Source organism: Macrobrachium nipponense, chromosome 21, assembly GCF_015104395.2.
Source record: "Macrobrachium nipponense isolate FS-2020 chromosome 21, ASM1510439v2, whole genome shotgun sequence".
NCBI lineage: Eukaryota > Metazoa > Arthropoda > Malacostraca > Decapoda > Palaemonidae > Macrobrachium > Macrobrachium nipponense.
The window spans coordinates 7,649,270-7,674,691 of record NC_087212.1 but is presented as its reverse complement, the minus strand read 5'-3'; the positions used below and the strand labels follow the sequence as shown (position 1 = coordinate 7,674,691).

Here is a 25,422-nt window from a genome sequence, read left to right as displayed (position 1 = left end):
CTTGACAAAGCATTGGTATTCAATCACACTTTTAGCTGTGACAACAGCAAGTATTCTGGTATCATAAGATATGCTGTTAGAAAAAGTTCATAAAAGCTTTGGAGTTAGAGATAACACTAAGTGTTGTCTGATACAGAGAATCATGAGTACTTTATGTATAAGAACCATTAACTAACCAGTCGAAGATGAAGATGCTTTTTTGGTAGTAGCTCTGACATTCTTCATATGACGTTGTCCCACCATGTGGCCATCAAGCTGCTCCTTTGATGTTGCTGAGACACCACATAAGCCACAAAAGTATCTGTTAAACATAAAGGTTGTTTTAATTAAGCTTATACAACTTACATCATATATTTAGTACACATAATACATAACCTTAAAAAGTGAAAGCCAATTGATGACTACCTGAATGTGGTGCTACAGTACATATATACTTTTAACATTAAGTACTGTAATTTTTTTTCTTGCGCTAACTTCCAAAAACCTACATTAATGGTTCTCCAAAAGATATTAGATCACTAATTTTTACATGTTTAATTCTGCATACAATGCAGTATTCTCATCAATGTGCCTCTGATAGCACACTTCACTCATGGATACGAACTGAAGAGCTGCAGTTCCCAAAAGAAACTGCTACATATGATTCGTATGGCAACATACAGTATAACAAACTCATAAAGACTGGAAAATATATCTAGCTAGAAGTTTTTTTAAAAAAGATACCAAGTAAAGTTTGATTAAAATTGACATAATTAACTGTCACTCAGTGCTTGCTGTAGAATTCCAAAAGAGGTTATACGGTACAGATCAAGGGCCACAAAACCCTGTCCAAGTATTTGTTGAAGTCCTTGCACACGGACTTCTTTGTCAAAGTCAAGGAAAGAAGTGGAAAAGTTTGAGAGGCTCAATAGCTTGTTTAAATCCATCCATAAGTAGATTTACTAAAGCTCCCCAAACCTGCTGGAGAATATGCCAAGGAATTAGCTTTTTCCTCAGGCCAGGAAGATACTATTACCTCTTCTCCTTGTAGTAAGTGGTCATCCTCCCCAGTTGTACTTGAGAGGTGCCCAACTTTAGTGGAGGTGCAAGCCATTATTTTCTCATGGGTCCAATTATTCACCAGTTGAGATGTCAACTGATGATTGCTCTTTATGCCGCCACCTTCATTGGGTATGTGACACCAGCCTCTCATAACTAGTAACAATAAGAGATGACAGTTCACACAACTATTTCTATCGCTCAGATATTAGTGACTTTCTTACAGGTAAGGGGAATGTTGATGCTCTTCACCATAACTGTTATCAGCTCATTTTAGTCCCGATACTTTTTAACCGACTGTTATGAGGCAATCAACAACTCTTCTTTGTTTGAAAAAAGGCATTACATATAGTGCAACAGTTTCTTCAGCACTCATAATTTACCTAATTAACTGAATTATCTTCTGGGTTTCAGGCACAATGTTATAAAACAATCAATTGATCTTCATTGTGTTTTACTGCTATGGAAATCACATGGCAATTATATGCTTTTCAAAATGCCTCACCTTCAATCTCTAACTGGGAAGTTTTACCAGACCATCCATGTAATTTCATTAGCCAATTTATAAGAATAACAACATATATTGCACCTGAGATTATTTGTTTTGGAAATTCAGGAAGAGCTGTTTTTCAACATATGGCAACCCTTTTACACCCATACTATGAATTTCCAACGAAGGACACAAAATTTGGCTACATTTTGAAATAAAAACGTAATTTTGAATATTCAAAACAGTAAAAATTCCTCACCTTTCTTTCTCTTTAACTGGTGATGGCTCTTCAGGTTTCTTTGAAGTTCCATTGGTTTCATCATCTGATGGTGGGTCAAGATTCAGCCCTATTCTCTCTGCTGCCACTCTAGGATCAGGAGGACTTAACATGAAAATACAGAATACCGATAAACATTCAGGCTCGAAAATTATTTAAAATAACAACCTTATATCTTGAATAACATGAGTACCATAATAGATAAAACATTTTATCCAATTATACAAAATGTTAAACTTCACTAAAGATACTACTATACTGACAAATGATGCTGTTGAGTATGCTTTAACAAAAGATTAATACTGAAGTTTCTTCACTAGGTATACAAAAGTACTGTACCTACAAAGGACTTATGAGTAATTTATTTAAAGCTAAGTTCTGTAGCCTAGTCAATCAGTGTATTCTTGTCAAGGAAATCAGCTGGTTTTCTGACATATATTAACATATTAACTAACATACATTAATTAAAAACACTAATATTCTAATAAAGTTTTGTTGCTGGCTTCAAACTGCTCTAGCAAATGAAATGAAGAGCATATAGCAATGTACTGAAACCTGAATGGCTTTCAGTTGTTTTGGTTTTCATGCACTTTACCTTCATCATCTGAGAGCAACACCGCAATAATTAACAATTAAGAAACTTACGTTCTCTGCCATTTCCCAGTGTCCTTATTGTAATAACCAGCTTTTAATGGTTTAAGTCCATGCAAAACTCGTTGGTGATTCCTTCCCATATAGTGCTGTTGGGCATGTTGCTCTGATGTAAAACTGAGATCACAACATTTACAGTAAAGCTGACTTACATCAAGAGTTTCTGGTTTCTGAAAGGACAAAGAGCAATATAACATGAATAATAATATTGTGGGTCCTTCATAAAAAGTATGGATTTGCTATGAAGTTCATATATAGCTACTGTAGCCCCTTTTTTCTCATTTGATTAGGTTTCTAGCCTGAAAGTATCTACCATATTTGCTGCACTACAAGACACATCCAAGGAATCAGAATTGCAACACAACAGAGTGAAGAGAAAATATTTAGGACACCAAAGAAGCTGAGGAAAGATGTAAAATGACTAAGTATATAAAAGATGAAAATGGAGAAATCAAAGCTGAAAATGTAAAGACACTGGAACAATGGAGGCAGTATTTTGAAAACCTTTTAAATGAAGAAAATAAATGAACTTGAAGGCACTATGGAAAAAATAGGAAAGCCCAAGGAACATCTGGAATAATAGGTGGTTTAATAAAAACAACGGGAGAGCTAATCATCCATGAATTTCTAAAAATATAAGAAAACCTGATAGATGAAGAGGTAGAATCAAAAGTGTGGGTAAAGAGCCACACAGTGACTGTATACAAAGGAAAAGATGTTGCACCGTAATGTGGACATTTTCGAAATAAGACTATCCAAGTTGATATGGAAATGTTTGAACTTTTTACAATCAATAACTGTCCTTTGGACTCCATGCCAGAGATCAACAAAAGAAGCTCTTAAAAATGAGACAACAAAAGAAGCTCTTAATAATGAGACATCTACAAGAACAGTAACATGCAAAGAGGAAGAGTTCACCTGGAAGACTCATTAAGCTTGTGATGTTTCTCTACCTCAGGGACCATTGTGATTTTGTTAAAACTAGAATGAGATTAATGATGCAAGAATCTGGCATAAATTAAGTGCAATATTGCATAAAAAATTTTTTTATGGAACACCAAGTCACTATTTACTGTTAACCATCTGTATTTGAATGAAAATCCTTTACACTACAGTAGCTGTTAGTAAACAACATAATTGAATAGTTTTGTGTGGGACTAACATGTGTTTGGTGTTCAGTTGCCTTGTATTTATCTAATTTTATTAAGTTATTATATAAAGTGCTGCTCTATATATAGGATATTTTATTCTGTAGAACAATAAATTAAGAGGCTTTCTGATTAAATTACAGAAGGAAAATATTTAGTCAGGATTTTTTTCACAAAATTATTTTCTTAAGAACTTGCGAACAAGATTTTTGATGTAAGGGAACTGAAGTTAAAAAATAAGACCTCAGAGTTTAAGCGATATCTTCTTTGTTCAGCCCAGATACGCTACACAAACAAATCTTCATCTATGTTTTTCAGTACTCTAATTCTCCTTACTTATTACTGATTTCCTTACTGCTTATTGTTACATATACTACATACTTTTCTCTGCAGTTTCAGTAACTATCAGTTTCACAATAAACGAGTTCCTCCTACTTCTTTGTCTCAAAATTTCACTAATAATTCAATATAATGTCTTTTTCTACTAGTACAAAGTTACGATCTTCAATACTTGTATTTTTCTTAAATGAACATCTTTAGCTTGCTTAACTTCCTTTGACCCCTGCAATATATAATTTTATTACTTATGTCACCATAAAATAAAAACATTATCCAGATGGATGACATTAATCCTATAGAGTAGTAAGAGACACTGCATGCAAAAAATAGTCAAAATTAGTTTACTTACCCTTTTGGAAGGAGAGATGTCAATTTTGGGCAGCTTGGCTGCAGATTCTCCATCTTTACGTGCAGATTCAATAAGATAGTGCTTGACTTTTTTCTTATGAGGCTTTCCTTCATAGTGATTTTTTGACTGTATTCTTGAATTGAGCTGAAAAAACAAATATGAGAGGGTACTATACAGCTTCGTTTCATTATACAAAGTGGGGGCCCAAAAACAGGGTAGCCTGAAGTTTAGCTTTCAAATAAGCTACCTTAGGTATGCCTAGGACAGGAACTCTAAGTGCCAAATTCCCCAAGGGGTCAGCAGTTTAAGACTACATAGTACGTATTCAACTATCACTGATTTTCTTGATTTGTATGATGTACCAAAGCCAAGCTTATAGCTTAATATCTAGAAATATACATAAGTCTGATGTGCCTCAACAGTTAGACATGGTGGGCACTCAAATAGAAGTCAAGTTAGGTATCTAGTTATTTGTCAAACATTACTGGTCTCAGCTGTGAGTGTTTGAGACTCTACCAAAATAGGAAGGCCATGATATATGAATCCTCATTCATGAGTTAAACTATTCCTAAAATGTTGTGTGATATGTACAAGATTATTTTGCCAGTAATGAGCTACCAATATGAATAGTACTTGTACAGTGTGTGAATCCATGTACTATGTGTATATATAATATTCTGTCCTTAACACATAATGGAATGCTGGCACCACAACTATATGCAGACTCATGATTATATCAAGTAAAAGGTAATGATGCTGGTACTAGTTAATTGTATCTTTGCAACTACTTGCCCTACCAAGAACTTTTTATGAATGGAATTTGTGATAACTCTTCAGTGAAACAAAAGTTAAACCAGTTGACACATCTAATAACTATTATATTTACAATATGGAAGCAATCTTTTCATGAACATGCTGTAATAAATTTGGGATGTTACATTGTGCATTCTAACCTCAGTAAGAGCGCAGTCATGGTCAGACATGCAGTTTTATGCCCTTTTGATGTTGTTTCTTGGCCACATGGAAATGATACTGCTGGATATCCATGAGATTAAAGTCACAAGAATAAAGGTGTGTGCATCATGACCTTTATAACCATTTCTTGGATGCTGTAATTCATCCAGTTAGGGAATTAAACATCCCTCCTGTAAAAATCTGTTCACACGGGTGGGACTATAAAGGTAATTGGGGACCTTAACTGGTCTAACCAGGGTCTGGGTCTGCATGATGAGCTTTACTGACAACTATGCTGAGTACTAGTCACCAGTGTTAACTTGTGTAACTCGTAACTCACTAGCCTGATGACTGATACAATGGGACTTCTTTATGTGAGATCTTTAAATTAAGCTGGACTAAGTGCCTTAACCATTCCAGTCACTAGACCACTGCAAGTCCTGTCTGTCCTAAAAGCAGAGTTGTGATATGTGATATTTTGCTCAGTATGCAGCATGTGAAGTTACTATTCATGCTACAATACTCATTCTAGTGTTTTTTAAAGCAAAATACTTGAACTTTAAGGTTGTATGTTTATAAAAAGCAAATAAGTAAAGCATGAGGTCAAAATGACAATTCAAAAATTGGCAAAAATGATGCATAAGTGTCACGTGAATCTGGGGATGGATTTTAGATGGTACATCATAGGTGAAGCAAAGGGTTAATATATGCCCTTTATTACGCTTTCATACAATCTAAAAGCCCTACTTCAGGAGTTTCACGGTGGCACATGTGGCAAGTTTCTTTTCTCAAATTTTATGATCAGATCATAAGATTTAGGCTTCTCTTCTTCAAAACCCTCCCTCACTGGTAGCTCATGGTTATGGTAGCTCCAGGGGATCCCTAGTGACTCCCACCCTCCAGGTAGCAAGTTCAGGCCTCATTAAGGCCATGACTGACTTTCATTACCATGACCTTACTGTTCCTGTGAACTAAGGAAGGGGGGTTGAAGGGGTACATATGTCAACCTACTGAGACATCAGCATCTACTTCCTCACTCCTTTAGGTCCCACTAAGTGAAGACAGGATTTGGATGCTGATCACATGTTCCATGTATATTCGATCTTAGGCTTTGACTTGTCCTTTTATCTCTATACTGCTAATTTGTAACCTTTAAAGCTAATCTATATTGCCTGGGGGATACTGAAAGCCTTTTTCAGTTCTTAGAATCATTATAAAGACAGCATTAGAAGAAGAGTGGCAAAATGGAAATACAGCCCTTCACTGCTACTAGGCCAAGAAAATAGCCAACTCAGCCTGTTACCAATTACTTTTTGCAACCCTGTGCAGTCCGGAGATTTTCCAAGCACATGCCAGTAACTGTCCCAGTTTTTGTTGCTGACTAACTTAATGAATGTGAATTTTAGATTGTGATGAAATCTCATCATCTGATATTACTACAGGCAGTCCCGGGTTATGACGGGTTCGGGTTACAACGTTCCGAGGTTAAAGCACTTCTCAATTATATTCATCAGACATTATTTCCAGGGTTATGACGCCTACAAGGCTCATCTGGCAGATGAAATATGCACCAAAAATGCAAATAATCAATATTTGAAGGTTTTTTTGATGAAAAAAAGACAATAATAAGAATGCAGTTTACATAGTTTTCAATGCACCCAAAGCATTAAAAACAAGGTTTTCTTAAGATTTTTTACGATGTTCCGGCTTACGACGATTTTCGGCTTACGACGCGTCTCAAGAACGGAACCCCGTCGTAACCCGGGGACTGCCTGTACACCCTTCCCAAAAAATGTGTAATGAAATCTTATCACTTGAGATTACTACAGCCTTCCCTAAAGGCTTCATACTTTTCCCAAACCCAGACTAATGAGAAGAGACCAGTGGATGATTAATGCCCCTAGCTATAAAAAAAAAAATAACAAGAATTTATAAAACTTGCAAAGCACTTGAGAACTCTGCAAAAGACTATGGTCTAGTAAACATGGATGACTGTTAGATGATAATTACCATAGAAGTCTGTACTACGTATTATTAGCCAATCAAAAGTCGGAAGATGGAAGTGCAGCAAATCATCTTTCAAATCCAGGGAAACCATATAATGGAGCATACAGCCATGGTTACAAGGATGAGTCTATAAGTAGTCAAGAGAACCTGCACTAGATATTATCTTGATTATTATCAAGATTCAACATCATTAATTTTTTATTCATTTAATGCTATTTCACTACTCAGTGTTAAAAAACACTGCCAATAAGGAAAAATGTTTTCCTCTTGTGGCAACTTGTAGGTAATACTCTACTTAGTAATTTCTTTTGCAGCCTCCCAATGGTGCAACTACACACCATTCTGCCATTCATTTATTCACTTTGGAACACTTTCCATATAGCTATCCAATTTCTTCATGCAAACCTTCCAGGAAAGTACTCCCATCTTCTTCTTTGGCACAGTTTACTCTCCTCCTACCACAGATTAAAGAACATGTAGAATATGGGTTTGTGTCTGAGCAGGAACGCAAGTTTAGCAATATCAATGTTCACAACTAATTGTTAATTTGTACTAATATTTACTTCAAGGAAATAAACACAATGAAAATAGTATTTCACCCATTAAAATCATACACAGAATATCTAAAAAATGTTAAGACTACATCTGCAGAGTAGTTCGGTTATATAAATTACTTACCTTGACATCACAAAGCTTACAATGGTTGTTTTGAAATTTTTCAACCAGCTCTGAAGGAAGATTAGGATCTAACTCAACTGGTACTGAAAAGAAGAATATATATATATGTCAGCACTATCCACACAGACTAAAATTATGATTATAGTAGTATGTACTATACACTATTTTCATAAAGGTAAAATGTAAGCACAAATATGAAACAACAGCAAGAAATGTAATACCAAAATTGTACATAAGTCAAAGCTCAGAAATATTGATGAACTTATATAAAAAAGATTTTGCCAAATAAAAATAATAAAATACATAAAAGATGACACATATAAAAAGTTAAAGTGAAGAAAAAATAAAAAGGAGAAAATTAGCTACCATACAGCCAATATTATTAAGCATACTGTTCAAGTACTGTATTATCATTTTTATAATTATTATTATTATTATATTATATTATTATTAGTATTGGCATTAATATGAAATCTACCGGTTTCATTTTTAATATGAAGCCTCAGAAGCTTGTACACTTCTAGATTTCTATACTCCTTTTTAATACTACTTTATGCATTTAATCTGAACAGGTAGTAGCATATTGAAAGAAATTAACCTTCTTGGATTGGATTCAAATTCATATTACAATAAAATGAGGTAGCCATAAATATTATACCCATGAAAGACATCATAGTTTACATCTACCTCACTCTAACCTAACATACAAGGGCTCAGCTCTCACCAAAAAAGGTTCCTGCTCCTTTTATCTACTTCCTGTTTGGATCCAATGCTTACAGTAGCAGAAAGTGGCCATTGATAGAGATTGCTAGCTAAAACGTAGTATCATCTAAGTATAGAAGATTATGTAAGCTATAATACTGAACCAGTGTTTATGTATGAACTTTGTATGTTGTATTCATGTTAACCTCTATACAAATCAAATCTAGTGTATTATATGCATGACAAAAGTTAAGCAAATCTGCACTCTCCCTCTCACCCATGAAGCTAATGATAGTCAAGAATAACCAATAAATTTACCATCTTACTTAGCAATAATGCATTTTTATTTTCATACAACTAATCACATACACAACACAAATTTACAAATTTTTATAGTTTCAAGTCAGTAAAGTGTAGAAATTCCCCTTCCACTGATATTACTTTTGATTTTCGTGAGCAATAGATTTTACAGCGTGGTTTTTATTTTGGTATGCTTTGCATATGGACGGTGTTGTCTTAAGAGATGACAATGCCCTGCAAGGGGAGACCCAACTTTCCAGGTTTACCTACAGTGGAAAGGGAAGTTGAAGTTTCCCTTACCAATGGGAAACCATAGCCCACTACCACAAGAAAGCTGAGCCCCCTGGATCCTTTAATGAGAAGCAAGGCTATAATAAGAAGGGAGAGTTGCCAAGTTAATTGAGTGGTGGGGGGTACAAGAATAAGAACAGGCCAGTACCAAGCATAGGCCATGCTCATAATGGTCCACAGAAAGGGCATGAGCATGTCCCAGGATGTACCTGCTAGCTCTGAAGAACCAGTACAGCCTGTAGTTAAGGAAACTGTTGACTCTCCCCTTCAGGTTTCCATGGAAACACATGCACTGGGGACTGGTCAAGAGCACACTTATTAGCAGATCCACCTGAACTGCCCATGATCACCTACTCCATCTTCCACCAATCATGAGGCATGGAAAGTAAAGAGGAGGAAGAAAAGAGGAAAAGAAGGAAGGTGAAGCCCAGTGGAGTTTCTTCAATCTCCAATAATTTCAAGTTATCCAACCTCTTCTGAACATACCACAAACAGAATCAACACAAGCATTCCAAATGGGATTGGAGCAGGACTGTCCATAGCAGCAACACAGAAACAGGAATAAAGCAGTGAAGACCAATAAAGCAATGAAGACTACCTGGACCAAAATATGTGAGGAACTTTATTCACTGATTATTACAGGCTTTAAAAAATTATTTTAAAATTTCATTTTTACTATCAATTGACAACAAAAAATCTCCTAAAATGTGACTGCTACTACACTTTTAGGAACAGACAACATATACCATAATTTAGATAGATACGTATAGGTTTATTCTGTCTTAATTATGTAAAATTAGTTGAAGAACGGGGAGGTAGCAGAAGCAACTTGACCTAATATAAATTTTTATTATCCTGACCATAGGTTGATGGTCAGTGTTACCTGGATCAAGGTTACTGAGCTCATTTTGGTCTCTGGTCCCCAGTAACAATTGGGAAAATGTTATTGTCATGATACAATAAAGTTTGTTCATACTTACCTGGCAGATATATATATAGCTGTATTCTCCGACGTCCGACAGAATTTCAAAACTCCCGGCACACGCAGTGGGCGGCCAGGTGGTTAGTACCCATTCCCATTCCCGCCGCTGGGAGGCGGATATCAGGAACCATTCCCATTTTCTATTCAGATTTTTCATACCACTGTCCCCTGAGGGGAGGTGGGTGGGTACTTAATTATATATATCTGCCAGGTAAGTATGAACAAACTTTATTGTATCATGACAATAACATTTTGTTCATGAAACTTACCTGTCAGATATATATATAGCTGAATCCCACCATTGGAGGTGGGAAGGGACAGAATAGAAGGATTTTAGGAAACAAATTACATGCAGATGATTGACATCTTGGTTCCTTACCTGTTAGCATAGCTGACTTCGTGATTACTGTCACCCAAGTCTGCTTCTGCTTTACTAGTCTCTCCAGCAAGGTAGTGACCTATATAGCTGGTGAGTTCTAGATGATCTGTCAACGGGAGCGTGACCACAATGTGACTAGACCATATTGACCATACTGTGAGGGCAACGAAGCTAAAAACCACCACCTGACCTAACCTATCGAAGTTAGTCCCATAACTTCTAGGCTAAAGAAAGGGAAAGCGCCTCAAGCGACCAACCCTTCAACCATAAACCAACACCAAAATTAAAAGCACACCTATCCCTTTTCTATAGGATAGGATTCTGCGGATATGTATGGTCCTAGCGACTCGCAGTTCTCATATGCCGTCTTCACATCCCGCAGGTAATGTGAAGCGAACACAGAGTTGCTTCGCCAAAAAGTAGCACTAATGATATCGCTGAGTGCCATATTCTTTTGAAATGCCATTGAAGTTGCAACAGCTCTCACTTCATGGGCTTTTATTTTCAAAAGTTTCAGATCACCATCCGGGCAGGACGCATGGGCCTCCCTGATGGTGCTTCGTAAAAAGAATGCCAGTGCATTCTTCGACATAGGAAAGTCGGTCTCTTAACAGAGCACCATAGATTTTCAGAAGGACCCCGACAGTCTTTGGTCTTTTGCAAATAAAATTTGAGAGCCCTGACAGGGCACAGGACTCTCTCTGGCTCTTGTCCGATGAACTCTGCTAACCCCTTGATTTCAAAGGTTTTTGGCCAGGGGTTAGATGGGTTCTCATTCTTAGCTAAGAAATTAGGATTCAGGGAGCGCACTGCACTGTGTCCTCTGAAACCCACATATTTACTAATTGCTTGAATTTCATTAACCCTTTTTGCTGTGGCAAGAGCAGTTAGGAAAATCGCCTTCCTAGTAGTGTCTTTCAACGAGGCAGCATGCAGAGGTTCAAAGGGAGCCGACATCAAGAACCTTAGAACTACATGAAGGTTCCATGATGGGACCTTCGGTTGCGGTACTTTAGTTGTCTCAAACGATCTCAAAAGATCGTGAAGGTCTTTATCATTTGTCAGGTCTAACCCTCTGTGACGGAAGACAGCTGACAGCATACTCTTGTATCCTTTTATTGTGGGCACTGCCAGTCTGTCTACATTTCTCAAATGCAGGAGAAACTCAGCGATTTGGTTCACAGAGGTCGTGGAGGAGGAAATACCTTTCTTCCTACACCATCTCCTGAAGACAGCCCACTTCCACTGATAAACCGCTCGAGAGGAAGCTCTTCTCGCATTGGCAATAGCCTCTGCCACTGGTCTTGAAAAACCTCTCGCTCTGGCCAACTTCTTGATAGTCTGAACGCAGTCAGACTCAGAGCAGAGAGGTTTCCGTGGTACCTCTCGAAGTGGGGCTGTTTGAGAAGATCTACTCTCTCTGGCAGGGTTCTTGGGAAGTCTACCAGAAGAGACATGACCTCCGTGAACCAATCGCTTGAGGGCCAAAAGGGGGTGATCAGAGTCATTCTCGCTCCTGGCGACGCCGCAAACTTCCTTGTTACCTCTACCTAAGGAGTTTGACTTTGGGAAACGGGGGGAAAGGCGGGGTAAACGTCCATCCCCCGTCCAGTCCATAGGATGGCATCTACCGCTATTGCTTCCGGGTCGAGAACTGGAGAGCAATAAATCGGAAGCCTCTTCGTTTTCGAGGTTGCGAAGAGGTCGACTAGCGGCCGTCCCCACAACTTCCATAGCTCTTGGCAAACCTCTAGATGTAGGGTTCATTCTGTGGGAAGCATCTGATCTGTTTTTGACGGCTTAAAAGATCCGCTCGGACATTTGGTATTCCTGAAATGAACCTGTTAGGATCACTATGTTTCGAGCTTTCGCCCATAGAAGGATGTCTCTCGCTACCATGAACAGTGATCGAGAGTGTGTCCCCCCCTGCTTTTTGATGTAAGCGAGAGCCGTAGTGTTGTCCAAGTTGATCTGGACAACTCGGCCCCCACCAATCGTTCTTCGAAGAATTGAAGAGCCAACCGAATGGCCTCCAACTCTTTTAAGTTTATGTGCCAGGACCTCTGTTCCCCTCTCCAGAGGCCTGACACTTCCTCCTTGCCTAGTGTTGCTCCCCAGCCCACCATGGAGGCGTCTGAGAACAACACTAGGTCGGGGCTCAAAAGGTTGAGGGACAGTCCTTCTGAAAGTTTGATCGGATCTTGCCACCACTTCAGTTGATCCTTGACCGCTTGTGAGATTACCAAAGTCGAGTCTAGATTCTGTTTGTCCTTCCAGTTTTCTGCCATAAAAAATTGGAGTGGCCTGAGGTGCAACCTCCCCAGGGAAACAAACTTCTCCAGCGAAGAAATGGTTCCCAGCAGACTCATCCATTCCTTCGCCGAGCATGTTTCTTTCCCTAAGAAGGCTGACACTTTCTCTAAGCATTTCTGCTGACGTTCCTTTGATGGAAAAGCTTGAAAAGCCGCTGAATCCATCTGAATCCCCAGATACACGTGGACTGCGTGGGGATCAGATGGGACTTCTCGTAATTGACTATTAGGCCCAGGGCCTTCGTCAGCTGCAATGTCGTCTGAAGGTCCTCCAGGCACCTTGACTCCGAAGACGACTTGATTAGCCAGTCGTCAAGGTAAAGCGAGACTCTTATCTTCGATAGGTGAAGCCATTTCGCTACATTCCGCATGAGGAAAGTAAAAACCATCGGTGCCGTACTCAGACCGAAGCAAAGAGCCCTGAACTGGCTTTAAGTATCCGTGCCCGTGCACGAACGCTGGCAGCCTGAGATTCGTCCTCAGTTTCTGCCGAAGGGACGTCAGACCGGTTATTAGATCCCGTAACCCTCCTTCGGCTTTCGGTCTTAGCCCTCCATCCCTAAGGCCTGGGAGTCCGGCAGGGGCCTAGGCCTAGAGGCATTATGGGACCGATCTGACGCCCCCTCCACAACACTAGATGCACTAACACTATCATTGCACTTATCCACATTTGATTGTAGAGCAATCACTTTCGATTCCAAGGCGCGAATCGACTCCATAATCGTAGATAATACATTTCCTTCTGCAGACACTTCCTGATTGTTCGGTGGCAATACAACAGGATTAGGTTGCCACTATCACGTATGCCAAGCCAACAAGCCAAATCAAAACCAAAAGTCAATCAGAATAAGTTAGCACAAGAAGTTTCAAAATCCTAGGCGGAGGTCTGTAAACAGTTGTTTACCGACCGGCGACAGAGAAAAATCTGAATAGAAAATGGGAATGGTTCCTGATATCCGCCTCCCAGCGGCGGGAATGGGTACTAACCCCACCTGGCCGCCCACTGCGTGTGCCGGGAGTTTTGAAATTCTGTCGGACGTTGGAGAATACAGCTATATATATATCTGACAGGTAAGTTTCATGAACAAAATGTGTCTTAAGTCAATTTTGGTTTATACGTACGTTATTTCATAGTCACATTACCTTATGCCATAACTAGCTGAATAATAAAATGTTGCAGTGTTTACATTTGTCCAAAACCTCCATTCACAAGAACAGTTAGATTAGAATTTGCAATTGCATAAAAAATTTCATTTTCTAAACAAATATGACAAATTTTTAAAGCAATTTGTATTTTTCATAGCTAACAAACTGAGGTCTTAACAATAGGATTACTTTCCCAGCGCCAGCTGGTAACTGGTTAAAACAATCAAAGATGGTAAAGCAAGGAATATGAAATTTTCATTATTAAAATGAAGTTTTATTGTTATAACTTACTGAACTTATACAGCCGTGATTTCCACGAGCGGCAGGATACTAAATTCAAATTTAGCGCATAGGCGTCGCCAACACTGGTGGTGATGACGTCATCTCCCTCCACTCGCGGAGAACCAGGTACAACTGCCCAGGTGAATCCAATTCTTTCTGCCCGTCCGTCCACCTAAGGGGAGGAGGGTGGTATAATCATAATTGTTCGGTAAGTATACAATAAAAACTTCATTTTAATAATGAAAATTTCATTTTTATTGTAGTGTCTTACCGAACAATTATACAGCTGATTACACATTATGGGAAGGTGGGATTCAGTGGAACACTAGTATTTCTAAATGGTTACATTTATTACAATACCAGTAAACACTCAAGGTGTCTGTTGTACCTTACCTTGTAAGAGAGCTACAGCAGACTGTTACTGCCTCTGGTCGGTGCTCTTCTTACTATTGTAGAGGAATTGGAATTTGACCAAAGTTAGCCTCTACAGGAGTGGAATCTTCCGTAGTTCAAGCGAGTCAAGGCTGACTGACGGAGGATAGTAACAACAAAGATTGCCCTTGCCCTGGGCTAAGACCAGAAATTCAATCATACAAAACATTTGTCACCAAACACCAGATTTAAAAACATATATAACCCAACCATTGTAAAATCTGACCTAACAGACTGGTGAGTATCCCAGGTACTCAGTACCCCCAGCTTCCCTTGAACTCGACAACCTATTCAAGGTGAAAAGTTAGCATAGAGGTGACAACCCCTGTGCCGTTTCTCCCAACACCATGCCAGAAACCGCCACCGGACCTAACGTTTTACAATTCTCGAAAACCGTTTCTATCTCTTTGAGATAATGACTCGCAAAAACCGAATTCGATCTCCAGAACGTGCTCTGAAGAATCGAAGCTAAAGATAAATTTCGTTTCTGAAGATGCTAAAGAAGTTGCCACTGCTCTAACCTCTTGAGCTTTAACTCTCAGAACGGAAAGATTGTCGTTCTCGGACTGCGAGTGGCTTCCCTGATAAGCTCTCTAATAAAGAACGATATAGCGTTCTTAGAGAGAGGACGAGAGGGATTTTGAACGAGGTCCAGAGCTTAGAAGATTGTCCTCTAATACCCTTAGTGGCAAACAGATACTGCATTAATAGCCCTGATCTGGACATAAGAGCCTTTCTTCCTCCTCATGTCCAACCAAATCGGATAAGTTCCTTACCACAAAACTCCTCGGCAAGGATTAGAAGGATTCTCATTTTTGGCTAGAAAGGTCAAGATACCGAAATACAGCATTGCCTTGAGAGAAACAGACTCTTTTGTCTATAGCGTGCAATTCGCTGACACGCTTAGCAGAAGCTAGTGCAATAAGAAAAAGTGCCTTCTTAGTCAAGTTCCTGAGTGAAGCCGACTTCAAAGGCTCAAACGGTGGCCCCATGAGGAACTTAAGCACCACATCTAAGTTCCAAGCCACTGTATCCTGCGGGAGCTTAGTGGTTTCGAAAGACCTAATGAGGTCCGACAGATCTGAATTGGAGGAAATATCCCAACCTCGATGTCTGAAAAACCGAAGAGAGCATGGCTCTATATCCTCTGATCGTCGAAGGAGCCAGTTTCTTAGAGTTCCTAAGAAATAGAAGAAAATATGATATTGTTATGTTACAATAAAGTTTCATACATACTTACCTGGCAGATATATACATAGCTAAGACTCCGTCGTCCCCGACAGAAATTCAAATTTCGCGCCACTCGCTACAGGTAGGTCAGGTGATCTACCGGCCTGCCCTGGGCGGCAGGACTAGGAACCATCCCCGTTTTCTATCATATTTTCTCTCTTCCACCTGTCTCCTGCGGGAGGCTGGGTGGGCCTTTAATTGTATATACTGCCAGGTAAGTATGTATGAAACTTTATTGTAACATAACAATATCATTTTGTTCATACAATCAACTTACCTGTCAGATATATACATAGCTGATTGGCACCTTTCGGTGGAGGGTAAGAGACAGCTACTATATGGAATAGACAGGTAAACAACATATGTTGTAGGTATAAATAAAACCTTGGTTCCTACCTGATAGGTGGTAGACTTCGTGGGTGTTTGCCCAGTAGTCTACATCACCTCAAGAAACTTTAGCGAGATATATGATCTATGGCCAAGAGTTCTTGTGGGTCTGCCGATGGGGTCTTATCCGCTTACTCGGCAGAGCCTGAAAGGACTTTGTCAATGGGTGCTGATCCACTTATATGACAATACACCTTATGAAGGAGCACACAACCAATCCCGACCACCTGATCCTAACCATATGTTAGAACTAAGGATTGTTCCGAGTTATCCCCGAACTCGTCACAACAACCGTAACTCAAAACCACTACGCACACATACATAATTTCTAAAAAAAAATTATACTCATCTAATTAGATATGACAAGATTCTCTTACTGAACAACATAGACGGCCGCCCGTGCTAAACAAGTCCTCCATTGTTCGAAGAGATTCCAGACCATATCCAAAAAGAAGAAAAGTATATACTTTTAAGGATTGGTGTCGGCTCCGTACCCCAGAATCGTATCCGCCGATACGAACGGACCTAGAGAAAAACACTTCTCATATGTCACACGAACGTCTTTCAAGTAATGAGATGCAAATACTGAGTTGCATCTCCAAAATGTCGTATCTATGATGTTTTTAAGCGACATATTCTTATGAAACGAGAGAGACGTCGCTACTGCTCTCACTTCATGAGCTTTAACTCTCAACAGTCGTAACTGTTCGTCAGAACAGACCTTATGCGCGTCTGTAATGACGTTCCTCACAAAGAATGCCAGCGCATTCTTGGACATCAGTCTTGTGGGGTCTTTTACCGCGCGCACCAAAACCTTGTCTAGAGCCTCCCATCTGATGCTTTCTCTGAATGTAAAACATTTAGAGCTCTTACAGGGCATAGAGATCTTTCTGCTTCTCTTCCTACGAGACTCGATATGCCTTTGACTTCAAAATGACTTAGGCCAGGGATTCGAGGGATTCTCATTCTTAGCTAAAAACAGTGTCTTAAACGAGCAAATAGCTGAGTCTCCCTTGAAACCTACTTTATCTGCAGAGCATGTAATTCACTAACTCTCTTTGCCGTAGCTAAAGATAATAGGAATAGGCATTTTCTGGTGATGTCTCGAAACGAAGCCAGATGAGGAGGTTCGAATCTTTCCGATGAAAGAAACTTGAGGACCACGTCTAGGTTCCAGTTCGGAGGGACCGGTTCCTTCGACTTTGAAGTCTCAAATGACCTTATGAGATCGTGGAGATCTTTATTATCTGCCAGATCTAATCCTCTATTCCTGAAGACAGCCGAGAGCATACTTCTGTATCCCTTTATTGTGGATACAGCTAGATGAGATTGCTCTCTCAGGAATAGAAGGAAATCAGCAATTTCCGCTATAGAGGTAGTGGAGGAGGACAACTTCTTAGATCTACACCACCTTCTAAAAACCTCCCACTTCGATTGATATACTTTCGTAGTGGAGGTTTCTGCGTGCTCTCGCGATCGCGCTTGCCACTTCGCGAGAAAACCCTCTCGCTCTGACGAGTCTTTCGATAGTCGAAAGGCAGTCAGAGCGAGAGCGGGGAGGTTTTGATGGTACCTCTTGAAGTGGTGGTTGTCTGAGAAGATCCGTCCTTCTTGGTAGGGATCTTGGAAAGTCTACGATCCACTCTACCACCTCCGTGAACCAATCTTGGGCCGGCCAAAAGGGGGTCTATCAATGTCATCCTCGTCTCCTTTGACGCCACAAACTTTTTCATTACTAATCCCAGGATTTTGAATGGAGGAAAAGCATACGTCTACTCGAGACCAATCTAGCAGGAAGGCGTCTACCATAAGAGCTCTTGGATCTTCCGCGACCGAGCAAAAGACTGCCAGCCTTTTGGGAAATGAACTGTGGCGAAGAGATCCGCACATGAGGTGTCCCCACAGCGACCAGAGATCTTGACACACTTCCTCGTGTAGGGTCCACTCTGTATGGAGGACCTGGTTCCTCCTGCTGAGTCTGTCCGCCCTCACATTCTTTACTCCCTGCACGAACCTTGTCAGAAGGGAGATTCCTGTGAGACGTCCAAAGCAAAAGGTCTCTCGTCAGTTCGTAAAGGAACGAGGAGTGAGTCCCTCCCTGTTTTTCGAATGTAGGGCAAGTGCGGTGGTGTTGTCCACGTTTACTTGCACTACTTTGGTTCGACCCACCAGAGGTTCTAGACTCTTCAAAGCCAGATGCACGGCGAAGAGCTCTTTGCAGTTTATTGTGCCAAGTCACCTGCGCTGGTTCCCAGTGCCTGACACCTCCTTCGAGCCTATGTTTGGCTCCCCAACCTTTCTCCGACAGCGTCGGAGTACAACACTAGGTCTGGGTTCTGTGTCCTTAGAGAGATCCCTTTGTTCTCTTCCAGAGGGGGCAACCACCATTCCAGGTGCGATCTTATTTCCACTGGAATGGGAAAGACGTCCGAAAGTTGTCCAGTTTTCCAACTCCAAGACTTCTTGAGGAAGAATTGAAGCGGACGTAAATGAAGTCTTCCTAGTGGGAAGAACTGTTCGAGCGAGGAAAGGGTCCCTAGAAGGCTCAACCATTCCTTGCCGACGTATGTTCCTTCCTTAAGAAGAGAGAGACTATCCGCAAACCTTTTTGCGATTCTCTCTTGCGAAGGAAATACTCGAAAACCCCGAGAATCCATCCGAATCCCCAAATAGACTAAGTCCTGTCTGGGGGTCAGCTGCGACTTCTCGAGGTTCACGAGCAATCCCAACGCTTTGATCAAATCTAAAGTTAACTTCAGGTCCTCCAAGCACTGTCTCTCTGATCTGGCCCTGATGAGCCAGTCGTCCAGATACAGAGAGATATTTACTCCTTTGAGGTGAAGAAACCTCGCCACATTCTTCATCAGGCTTGTGAAGACCTGAGGAGCTGTGGACAGGCCGGAAACCATAAGGCTCTGAACTGAAAGATCCTTCCCCCCGTCATGAAACGGAGGTACTTGTTCGATGAAGGGTGGATCGGGACGTGAAAGTAGGCGTCCTGGAGATCTAGAGACACCATCCAATCTCCTTTTCGTAATGACGCCAGGACTGAAGCAGAAGTCTCCATGGAGAACTTCTTCCGAACAAATTTGTTCAGAGAGCTGACGTCCAGTACTGGTCTCCAGCCTCCCGAGGCTTTCGCAACCAGAAAAAGGCGATTGTAAAACCCCGGGGAGTTTTGATCTAGTACTAGTTCTATCGCTCTCGTTGTCCCACATTTGTTCCACCATCGATCGAAGAGTATCCCTCAGCACAGGATCCTTGTACTTGGCTGTTAGTTCCCTTGGTATTGACGTTAGGGGAGGAGTGTTCAGGAAAGGATACGATATCCCTTCCTATTATAGCCAACGATGACGCGTCTGCGTTTATAAGTGTCCAGGCCTCCACAAATCCCAGGAGCCTGGCACCTACTGGTGCTTGGAGGAGAGAAGCTTCATTTTCCCTTTTTAAAGGGACGAAAGCAGACCTACCTCTCTTCTCCGGAGCCTTCCTTCTTGCGGAGGTCTGGAGGTCGGACCACCTCGAAAGGACTGAACCGATGTACTCGGTCCTTTCTTGTCAGATGTAGAAGCAGGCTTCTTCTTCCTTGCTGACTGCGTCAGAAGATCCTGAGTCGCCTTCTCAGTTAATGAATGAGCAATGTCCTTCACCAACTGAGAAGGGAACAAAAAGTCAGACAAAGGCGAATACAGCAGCGCTGCCCTCTGAGCGTGGAGACTGCCTTGGTTAAAAAGGCACCATATACCGTCCTCTTCTTTAGAAGACCTGCTCCAAACAAAGAGGAGATTTCAAAAGAGCCATCCTGTACCGCTTTGTCTATACAAGACAATATGCACAAAAGGGCTTCCGGTTCGATTCCTTCCGAATCATGGGCTTTCTTGGACATCACCCCAAGGGACCAATCTAAGAAGTTGAAAACTTCCAATACATGAAAGAGTCCCTTGAGGAGATGGTCCAGTTCAGAAATGCCCCACGTAATCCGTGCCGAGTTGAGACCTTGTCGACGTGAAGCGTCAACTAAGGTCGAAAAGTCTGCTTCTGACGTAGACGGGAGAGCAATACCCATATTCTCTCCCGTCTGATACCAAATGCCTCTTTTACCAGCTAGTCTCGCTGGAGGCATCAGCAAGAAACCGTTCTTACTAAGTCTTTCTTAGACTTCATCCACGAGTCTAAGGATTGTAGAGCCCTCTTCATAGAAATGGTGGGCTTCATTTTGAGAAAAGACGAAGACTTCTTCGTCTTAGCACTCGAAAACAGAGAGCGCGGAGAAGGAGGAGCGGCAGGAGTCAATTCGTCTCCATACTCCTCAAGAAGCAAGGCAGTCAAAACTTTATAGTTCGACAGTCCTTCTCTTCCTTGATATTCTCATCCGAGTTTTCCTTCCCAACTCGGGATCTAAATGAGTCTCCGCTCCCCTTTCTGTACGTTCCTCCTCTGGAGGAGACAAACTCCTAATAGGAGAGGGGCTAAGGGAATGATATTCTTTCCTCTTCCCCGCTTTAATAGCCTTGGAAGGCGCCAAAAGCTCAGGCTTCTCTCGATAAATAGAAGACGCTTCCCCGCTTGGATGACGCTTCTCGTCCGCCAAGCGTCCTGGCTGACGTCTCCTGCTTACTTGGCTGCTGACGTCCGGATGACGCCTCGCGCCTGGAAGACGCTCCGCTCTCAAAAGGCGTCCTACTTGGCGCCAAATATTGGTCGGAGCTTCACGTCTACCAACAGCTTTCAAAGACGCTTCATGTCTAAAAGACGTCTCACGTCTCTCTGGCGTTACGAAACTTTCGTAAGCAACCGCTCTCGCTCTCGAACCGAAGCTTCTGTAAGATGTTTTGGAAGCTTCACGTCTGCATGACGCTTCTCGTTTAGCAGGGGAGAGAGGACGAGACTTCTTGATTGGAAGCGCAACGTCCTTCCTACGAGGCGCTAAAACTCCCACTAGAGAGGTCAGTTGCTCTTGAACTGCCATAATAATTCTCCTTGAAGCTTCTCCCACGTCAACTGCATGACGCCTTTCGTCTCACTCACTCGGGGGAGAAGTACGAAAGGGTACTTCTGCGTACTCGTCGGGTGACGCTGACGCCACCTTCGCCTTCTTAATAGAAGAGGGAGCGTCTCTGAGAAACGCTCTGGGTGGCTCGAATCAATTTCGGGTTCTTTCATATGACGCTTCAGAGGTCTCGATAAATTCGACTCCTTCCACCCTTGTTTAGGTGAGGGAGAGGGAGAGGATGAGAAACACTCACGAAGGACCTTTTTCGTTTTTCTAGAGCGCCCTTGATCAGCCTGCCACGAAACAGAGCTAGCTGAAGGGACGTCTGACCGTTGGGGATTCCCACGACCTCTTTAAGGCTTTCGACTTTCCTTCTCCTCTGGGCATGGGAGCTTGGAAGAGGTCTAGGCCTGGGAGCGTCGCAGGGACGATCAAACGCCCCGTCCCATCCCAACACTGGGGAAGAACTCACTTCACTGTAATGCTCACTTTCCAACGTAGCCTTACCTTGTAAGTCCGCCATTTTGTGGACTTCATGTCTCCGAATCGTAGCTTTCAGATCGGCGATTTCCGAGGCCGATTCCGAAAGTACACTTTGTGAATGAGAAACATAGGGAGAATCTAAATCAGTAGGATTAGAATTATCAGTAAAGGCTCATAGGCCTTGAACTCACACCTTTCATACGTCTAAGAACCCTATCTCTCTAACTTCTTCAAATAAGAAGTTAAAGTCTTTGCCACTCGTTCTGCATTTAATCCCTCGCATTCATTACAAGTATTATTAGCAGAACACTGAAACCCCTACATTTACGGCATACAGTGTGAGGATCAACCGAAGCTTTCGGTATCCTCACCCTGCAGCCTACATTCACACACATTCTCACACTCACATTTGAATCAGACATACTGAGAAAAATCCAAAAAGAAAAAGCAATTCCAAAACACGTCCACCGTAGCGAATGCCAAAAACACGATCCAGATACGTCACCAAAAAGCCGAGAAAAACGATGATCAAAGGATGAAATAAGAATCTAAGTCAGGAGGTAATAGCAACAATGTTGATACCACCGGCGACAGAGAAAATATGATAGAAAACGGGATGGTTCCTAGTCCTGCCGCCCAGGGCAGGCCGGTAGATCACCTGACCTACCTGTAGCGAGTGGCGCGAAATTTGAATTTCTGTCGGGGGGACGACGGAGTCTTAGCTATGTATATATCTACAGTAAGGTTGATTTGTATGAAACTGCTATTTCTGTTAAAGAGGTTTGCAGAAGTAAGAGACTTTAGCACTTCTAACACCACTCTCTGAAGATTGTCTCCGCACTTCCTTGATAGAGTTTGTTAGAAGACTCTCTCCTACAACGAGCGATAGCTTCTGCAGCTCTTCTTGAAAACCCTTTCGCTCTGACAAGATTCCGGACAGTCTGAACCCTGTCAGAGCTAGAGCGGACAAGTTTTTGGTGGAACCTCTTGAAGTTGAGGTTGTTTGAGAAGCCACTTCTCTGGAGAAGAAGTCTGGGGAAGTCTACTAACAACTGGAGAAGGTCTGGGAACCACTCTCCTGGGCCAAAAGGGAGCGATTAACGTTAGTGTTACATTGCTGTGCGACATGAACTTGTTCAGCACCTCTCTTATTAGACCGAACGGAGGAATGCATAAGCTTCCAAACCCGACCAATCCAACAGCATTGCGTCCACCGACCAAGCTAGAGGATCTGGAACTGAAAAACAAAAGATAAGAAGACGGTTTGTTCCTCGATGTCGCGAACAGGTCTATGGACGGTCATCCCCAAAGGCGCCAAAGTTTCTGACAAATCTTGTTGTCCAAAGTCCACTCCAGAGGTAACACTTGCTGTTGACGACTTAACTCGTCCGCCAGGACGTTTCATCTTTCCCGGAACAAATCTCGGGACTAGCTGAACCTTCACTTCGTTTGACCACAGGAGGAGATCCTTGGCTACTTCGTATAGAGAGAAAGACTGAGTCCCCCCTGTTTCCGCACGTACGAGAGCCGTGGAGTTGTCGGAATGCATTGCCACTACCCGACCTTCTACTAAGCTCCGAAACTGTCTGAGCCCCAGGAAAATTGCTAAAAGTTCCTTTACATTTATGTGGAACTTCTTCTCCTTCTCCGACCAAGCTCCTGAAGTCCGTTGATTTCCCAGCAGGGCTCCCCAACCTGTGTCCGATGCGTCGGAAAAGAACTGTAGGTTCGGTAGGATGGGTCGTAAATCTAACCCTTCTTCCAACCTTGCTCGAGAAGAGCCACCACCTTAGGTCCTCTTTTATTTGATCTGTGACAGGAAAGGTAATCGAGTCTGGTTGTGTCTTCCTGCACCAAGAGGCTCTCAGGAAAAACTGCAGAGGTCTCATGTGCAGTCTTCCCAACGTCACAAATTCCCCCACTGACGTCAACTTGCCCAGGAGCCTCATCCACTGATTGGCAGAACTTACCTTTTTGTCCAAGAACTCCTGAACTGGCTCCAGACAGCCTTGACTCTCTTCGGGGACAGAAAAGCCCGAAAAACTTGAGCATTCAGAATCATCCCCAAATAAAGGATGCTCTGAGATGGAACCAACTGGGACTTCTGTTTGTTGACTCAGAATTCTAACTTTCTGGCAAGATCCAGAGTTGTTCCCAAGGTCCTTCATGCACCGACTCTCTGATTCCGACCGGAGAAGCCAATCGTCCAGATAGAGGAGATTCTTACTCCTAATATGTGCAGCCAGCTTCCTATCGGGGATAGAACCCTGGTGAAAACTTGAGGAGCGGTCGCTAGTCCGAAGCAAAGCGCCCGAACTGAAACACCTTGCCTTCGAACATGACCCTCAGGTACTTCCGAGATTCGCGATGTATCGAATGTGAAAATAAGCGTCTTGCATGTCCACAGAGACCATCCAATCCCCCTGTCTGATGGACTCCAGAACTCCGACCGAGTGGTCTCCATATGAAATTTTGTTTTCTGGACATGCAAGTTCAGGGCGCTCACATCCAAAACCGGCCTCCAGCCCCCCTGATGACTTGGGAACTACAAAAAGGCGATTGTAAAAGCCTGGAGGAAAATCCTCTATCTGTTCTATCGCTTCTTTGAGAACAAGCGCTTCCACTTCTGCGGCTAGCGCCAGAAATTTGTCTGAGCCGGAGAGTATGCCTGGAATGGAATTGGCACAGGTGAGAGCGAGGGAGGTGAAAACGAGAGGAATACGATAGCCGAACTTGAGTACTTGCACTACCCAGGCTTCTGCTCCTCTGTTTTCCCATTTCTCCCAAAAACAGAGCCAGCCTGGCTCCCACTGGTGCATGAAGAACCGATCTTTCATTTGGAAGGTTTGTTAACCTTGGCCGAGGCCTTAGACTGAGGTCGCAAATTCGACTTCGGCCGAAAGAAGCGCTTGGGTTTTCTCCCTCGAAAAGGCGCTTGGGCCAGAGGAGAAACCGAAGGAACAGTCTCCAAAGGAGCTTTAGGTCTCTTAGTAGACTGTGCCAGTAAATCTGAAGTAGATTTCTTATCTAGTGCAGACGAAATTGACAACACTACATCGTCTGGAAAGAGGTTATCTTTCACAAAAGAGCAAACAAGAAGAGCAGACTTCTGTTGGGAAGTAACCCTTTTAGAAGCAAAAGAGCACCAAAGAAATTGCCTTTTCTTAAGGGTACCAAAGGCGATGAGCGAAGCTAACTCATCACATCCATCCCTAATGGATTTGTCCGCACAGGACAGAACACCAATCCAATCCTCCGCCAACTCCTGAGAAAGAGAAGGACAGTCTTCGATCTTGGCCGCTAAAGCGCCAATAGTCCAATCAAGGAAGCTAAAGACTTCCAAAGTTTTAAATTGATTCTTTACAACGTGGTCCAACTCAGGCGCTGTAAAGAAAACTTTCGCTGCGGCGAAAGCAGATCTTCTAGAGGAGTCGATTAAACTGGAGAAGTCTCCCTGGGAGGAGGCAGAAACTCCCAGAGAAGGAGCTCCCCAGTTACATAAAACCTATACCTCTTACGCGAAGCAACTTAGAGGGAGGGTAAGCAAAAGAGCCTTCCCTAAGTCTCTTTTC

General features: G+C 42.1%; 1 protein-coding gene across 3 annotated transcripts in view; it reads right to left on the bottom strand.

The window, feature by feature from the left end:
- Nucleotides 1-151: 151 nt before the first annotated feature.
- Nucleotides 152-25,422, bottom strand: part of LOC135197755 (zinc finger matrin-type protein 3-like) — a 45,104-nt gene continuing 19,833 nt past the window's right edge. For 2 of the 3 annotated variants that reach the window (XM_064224838.1, XM_064224839.1), the window contains exons 3-7: nucleotides 7,932-8,014; nucleotides 4,293-4,436; nucleotides 2,451-2,626; nucleotides 1,788-1,910; nucleotides 152-301 (exon numbers count right to left, since the gene is read on the bottom strand). In XM_064224838.1, the coding sequence (XP_064080908.1) occupies nucleotides 172-301; nucleotides 1,788-1,910; nucleotides 2,451-2,626; nucleotides 4,293-4,436; nucleotides 7,932-8,014 (656 nt within the window). In that variant the 3' untranslated portion in view covers nucleotides 152-171. The remainder of the gene's footprint in view (nucleotides 302-1,787; nucleotides 1,911-2,450; nucleotides 2,627-4,292; nucleotides 4,437-7,931; nucleotides 8,015-25,422) is intronic. The other variant, XM_064224840.1, reaches the window with a different exon arrangement.